Source organism: Eurypyga helias, unplaced genomic scaffold, assembly GCF_000690775.1.
Source record: "Eurypyga helias isolate BGI_N326 unplaced genomic scaffold, ASM69077v1 scaffold21824, whole genome shotgun sequence".
Taxonomy (NCBI): domain Eukaryota; kingdom Metazoa; phylum Chordata; class Aves; order Eurypygiformes; family Eurypygidae; genus Eurypyga; species Eurypyga helias.
In genome coordinates this window covers 27,692-33,618 of record NW_010244768.1, presented here as the reverse complement: position 1 = coordinate 33,618, position 5,927 = coordinate 27,692, and the positions used below count along the sequence as shown (strand labels likewise).

Sequence of the window (5,927 nt, the reverse complement as noted above, 5' to 3'; positions counted from 1 at the left end):
ACAGACTTCACTTGCTATGCAGAGATATTTTTAAATAAGGGCTTTTCTTGGTAATGTAAACAAAATCAGACATATTAAATTCCTCCATATAAAAATACAACCTTATAATAACACCACAAAGTAAATGCATCTTCCAAGCTTTGGATGTACTAGCTATGTCTTAACAACCTTCTAAGGTAACTAAAGCCGTTGTACCTGGGAACGGTGGCACAAAGTGAACTGATTAGCCCCAAATCCCACAGTCAGCCCCAATCCATCTCCCTTCTCTCCGTTTTATCTCCTAGAGCACAAACTGGATGGCTGGGATTTGGCATGTCCCTGATAACAGCTGAGCAAAGGGACTTAAAACCACTACAATAAAGCTCCTGCGTTTCCAGGGGATTCTGTGGTTTAATTTTGCATGTTTTTCCCTATGCTGGCAACTATAGATACCACGTAACACTCAGAGACTTCTGGTACGATACACTACGACTGCAGCGATGCTCTGGGGTGGCATCCCAACGCCGCATCGACACAGGATGTCACCACGCCAAAAAGGTCCCACCCAAACACGCAGTAAATGAGCCAAATTCTTTGTATGTGTAGCTGCACAAATACAGTGACACCATCAACTGGGTACTCCAGGGTAAACAAGAACCGTACCACGGTGAACAAATGTAGATATTAATGTTTTCATACGATCCATCTGAAACATTAGAAAATAGGAAACTATTTGAAACCGTGTGGTGTCACCCAGACAGTATCAAACTACTTTACAGACTATTAACTCTGACTAGTTAAAGAATAAAATTAAGACATACAAGTTAACAGGTCACAACTGGACTTTCCTAAGTTCACGTGGGAAGAGCATGCTGTCCGTGGATGGACAGAGGAAACTCAGCTGAAAATCCATTTACAAAAAGGGATGGAAGCAAGAAATGTGGCATTTGGAGGAGACGCACTTAGCTTGTATGAGCAGACGTGGGAAAGCATCACGAGACAGAACTCTGGGTCCCACCTTTGCTCCAAAGAAAGGAGGGTGCGCAGAGATACTGGCCAGCCGTAAGGATGCAGCTGGGAGCAACAGGCTGGGGGTTTCCCAGAGGCTACCTAAGTGTGAACAAAAGAGCTGGATTTGGGTTATTTTTCTTTCCGTACAGGGAAACTTCAGCCCTAGAAGGGTTCCTAGTGGAGCTGTAGTTCAGAGGCTGTGCTGTAATCCTGTTCTTTACCTCTGTCTCGTTCCCAGCACAGGGGAGTTGGGCACATGGAACTCCCATGGCTCTTGGCTCATCACAACGAGCAGGTTCATGGTCTGCACTCCGCAGGGTATGGACCTTTCCCTGGGGAAGCAAACAGGGCATCCAGGTGTTTCTGCAGTTCTGGGGCTCAAACTTTAACCATGAAACAGAATCTGTACGTTTAGCTGCAATCTACGGGTACAAAAGAGGAAGCAAAAGTTGTACACGGAGTTCCCATTTCCCCATAGCAGAGCACAAACACATGAAAACAGATTTTGGCCAATGTGATGATAAATTGTTATCAGACATATACATTATTGCCTGATAATTACAAACAATTAGGACACAGAACTCCACCTTAACCCACTGATTTTTTGAGTTTTCACAAGAAAAACAAAGGTCTTTTTAACTTTAATGCGAAGATATATAGTTGCTATGACTTATGAAGCCAATGTTTCGATAAAAATGCATCTTTCTATTTGCTCACTACAGAACACAGTGAACTGCTAGCAATCTTCAATTTCACCTATAAAATTTAAAAAGTGATGATAGCTTTGTGTAGAAAAAAAACAAAAAAATAATATATCATTTGACATACATTTCAATGCAGCTTAGGCTAAAGATCACATATTCTGCTCTTCTCAGTGCTTCCATGCAGACCAAAGGCACCATTCCTACTGATGAGGTTGTGAATTTGGACCTTCTTTTTTTTTGGATTTACAAAGGCAAATGAAAAATTGCCCAGGCCAGGACAAAGCAAACGTTCCCGTGCTGAGCACACTACTGCACCACGTACCGCTGTCACAACAAAGACGGATTAGGAAATGCTGTTGCATGTGCTTATGAATTCACTGTCAGGAAAAATGAGCACAGCTAAAAAGGGCTGTTTCTAGAAACAGCTGGCAGGACACACGCCGTTACACCCAACGAAAGAATCAGACTGTTTTTAATGAAGACGAGAAATACTCACATCTCTGCAAATCCCGTAACTACACAGTTATGCCTTTGTACTTTTATCAAGCGAGGGAGGTGGGGGGAAAAGCATCCACTTGTGTACACCCCCGTTAACCCTACAGCGCATGCATTACGAACGCCGGCGCCACCCAGAACGGCCGTCAGAGTCAGGCACGCCTGCCGGCCCGCAGCGCAAAGGAACACAAGTGCTGCCGAGTGCCATATCGCGTCTGTAAACGAACATTTTCACGACGGCTGGATCCCAGGCTAAGCTCGCAGTGTAACTCAGGACCCTCCTTGCAGTGAACAAAGTTACTCTGGAGTGGTTTTTCCCCTCTTCTAAGCAGGTGCATCTTCTACGCGTAAGCAAGGAGCGATCAGCGGCGGAGGAGCAGGACCTTGCAGGGACACGTGTGTGCACCTTGGCGGGAGGGCAGCGACGCCCAACCGAGGGCAGGAGGCACGGCAAGACCCTGCGAACCAGCGAGCGGGTCCCGCGGGGCGGGATGCTCCAGCAACCGCTGGTTTTGCTCCAGTAAGGACAGCCCAACGTCAGGCAGCCAGCGCAGCACAGGCGACCAACACCTGGAGACAAGCGGCTGTCGTGGGAGCATCTTCTCACTCAACACAAACTGGGGAACAGTGAGGGGAGAAGGAATTTCGGATCAGCCAAAACAACGCTGGGGGATGCTCACCGCTTCCACCACTACTGTGGCATTATTCCTAAGGCCGGGACGGTGGAACACACTCAGGGTTTCCCAATACGATTTTCCTTTTCTGTCCCAGCTCCGATGTTTTCCACGCGCATCCCAACGCGTGCGTGGAGGATCGCTGCTGGCACAAAGCACGAGCAGATCTGGATCGTCAGGAGCTCAGAAAACAACTCGGTCTTCCTGCGTCCTCTCCCACCACAGCGTGCTGTTCAGGGTGCCGAAGCTGCTGTCCTCCTCCTCCTGCTCTTTAGCAAGCTCCACAAAAACCTGGAACCGACAGAAGGGATGGGAATACGCTATGCTCCTTGTAGGAACGTCCTTGGTCTCAAACAGAATTTGTGCTAAAAACCTCACAAATACTAAGCACACTCCTTCATCTCTGAGTAGGAAGTTTTGAGTGTTTGGGGTTTTTTCCTGCCCTCCCGCCTCCTTTCTGCAGGAGCACAATGAATGCATGAACTGAATACATGCCAAAGCAGCTCTAACTAATCCAGAATAAGAAATAAAAAGACTCAGCTTTACCCTCCTTCCAGAAACCAACAGCAATGCCCGTCCTTTGAATAAATCAGACTGATATTTCCACTTACGACCCGTTTATTTTGCTCCAGTCCCTGCAGTTGGCATCTTATCTTTAAAGGAGAAAAACGGCAGTGAAAAGGAGCAGGGGAACTGGCAGTTCCAGTTCACTCTGGGGACTTCAGTTCCCCAAAAATGCCCCAACAGGCATCAGCAGAGCAGCCTTAGCTGCCTGAAAGCCGGGCACAGGGACAAGCTGCCCGCACACGGCCATCAGCCCCTCCCCATCCACTACGACCTGCCCACACTGGATGCACAACTGCTCTGCACCAGCATCAGCCTCGGACCCGTCTTAAAACCCGCAACACCTTCGCCTGTCAGGGTTTACTTCCACAAAACACCATTTGCTTTAACGTACCTGTTCCAGCGTTGCCTGAGAGAAGCTGTACTCCTCGATGTTAAAGGCGTGCTTTACTGTTGAAAGAATTAACGAGAGCGCGTGTTTAGGGACACTTCCCCACCTGACACAACTGGCACGTTAAAGCATTTTATGGTGGTACATGGGCTTACACTTGATTTGACAAGAAACAGTTGGCAACAGAAATAATAATAGGAAAAAAATATAATAAATAAAACTGGAACAGAACTGCAGAAGTGCCAGTGCACGGAAAATGTGTCAGTTACGGGAGACAAAATGATTTCTGTATGTGATGTGTGGCAAGTCCTTAATTACCTTCTTCCAGCTTGGAAAACGAATGTGAAAGCGACTGTACGTCTTCTTTAGGGATTTTATATGCCAAAATAGAAGCAAAACTGGAACAAAGAAACAAAGCAAAGCAAATTTAGCTTCGGGTAAAATTACTCAAAGCAAAAATATTAATATCCAAGTGAATGGATTTAAATTCATTTTCTGAAGGTGATTCCAGGCATTTGGACCAACCATCATCATACAAGACAACAGAATGATGCAGCTCCAGCAGACCAGCTGGTTTATAGCCCGTCTCAGAGATCCAGGTCCAGGTGCATCAGCTGAGATCCCCCTGAGACCGCTTGATTATTTATATGCTCTTCAACTAAGATTAAAACATTTATATGCTGCCTATAATCTCATGAAACAAAAATTCCTGCCTGGGACTCCCAAAGTTATGAGGTTTTGCCTTTCAAATGAACTCAGACAGAAGTCACAGGATCTCTTGAGACTCTGCATCATCCAGTGGTTCCCGCAACCCAGACTCCGGAGCAGGAAGCTGCTCTACGCCACACATGTGCTTCCCAAAAATCAACACTCCTCCCAGTCTCCCGCATTCAGGAACGCTCCTTGCACAATGCCTGCAGTGCCCTTTTTGGAGAGTCTTATCAGTGGTCACCAAGCCAAACCCAGCGGAAATTCAAAGCTGCTGGGGGAAAACCAACCAACCCACCCTCAAACTTGGAGGGACACCCAGAAAATGTTCAAGCATTCCTAGATCAGGGCCAGTGACTCAGATTTTACCCTGATTTCCAGGGAAGCCCAAGCGATGAGGAAGCCTCCACGCAACAGCTATGCAGAAATCGAGTTTTGCTTCCTCCATGCTGAACATCTGCATGCAGACCTCGCGGCCACCGCCCCACAGCTTTTGCTGACCTGCAAAACGCTTCCCCTTCCTTTTCTTTCTAAGTTACATGTAAATATTTTTAATAAATTTTAGTATCACAGCATTCCTGACCGGATGCCAAGGAGCTGCTGAGAAATCATGGGCTTGTATTGATATCAATGTTTTCTGCGTGTTTGTTAAAGTTTACCTTTCCTGACGATTCGCGTTGGGGAAGATGTGTAAAATCTGGCTCTGCAGATACTCCACCTGCTGTATATCTGCTGTTTCTTTTAATTTCATTTCCAAGAAGTATCCTCTGCCAAACTTACTCTTTAGGTGTTGGACAGTACCTATACATCTACCAATTGCAGAAAAGCAAGAGTCACACATATTACACCACACTCAAAAAGCAGCCCAACTTCTAACAGACCCTTTTTGCTGTTCATTTGGCTCCAAGTCTAAGGTGCAAAGAAACCGTATCCCTGTATTTACCTATATTTGGGGCTGACACGCTGGAGGGAAGGGATGGCATCCAGAGGGACCTGGACAGGCTGGAGAGGTGGGCCACTGCCAACCTCATGGAGTTCAACAAGGCCAAGTGCAAGGTCCTGCACCTGGGTTGGGGCAATCCCAAGCACAAGGCCAGGCTGGGCAGGGAATGGATTGGGAACAGCCCTGAGGAGAAGGATTTGGGGTGCTGGGGGCGAGGAGCTGGCCATGAGCCGGCCGTGTGCGCTGGCAGCCCAGAAAGCCAACCCCATCCTGGGCTGGATCCAGAGCAGCGTGGCCAGGGGGGCGAGGGAGGGGATTCTGCCCCTCTGCTCCGCTCTGGGGAGACCCCCCTGCAGTTCTGCTCCAGCTGTGGAGCCCCAACAGCAGAAGGACACGGAGCTGTTGGATCGAGTCCAGAGGAGGCCCCGGAGATGCTCCGAGGGCTGGAGCCCCTCTGC

General features: G+C 47.7%; 1 protein-coding gene across 1 annotated transcript in view; it reads right to left on the bottom strand.

The window, feature by feature from the left end:
- Window positions 1-3,046: 3,046 nt before the first annotated feature.
- Window positions 3,047-5,927, bottom strand: part of ABCA5 (ATP-binding cassette, sub-family A (ABC1), member 5) — a 27,986-nt gene continuing 25,105 nt past the window's right edge. The window contains exons 35-38 of the mRNA XM_010149866.1: window positions 5,186-5,335; window positions 4,137-4,216; window positions 3,822-3,877; window positions 3,047-3,154 (exon numbers count right to left, since the gene is read on the bottom strand). Of these exons, the coding sequence (XP_010148168.1) occupies window positions 3,047-3,154; window positions 3,822-3,877; window positions 4,137-4,216; window positions 5,186-5,335 (394 nt within the window). The remainder of the gene's footprint in view (window positions 3,155-3,821; window positions 3,878-4,136; window positions 4,217-5,185; window positions 5,336-5,927) is intronic.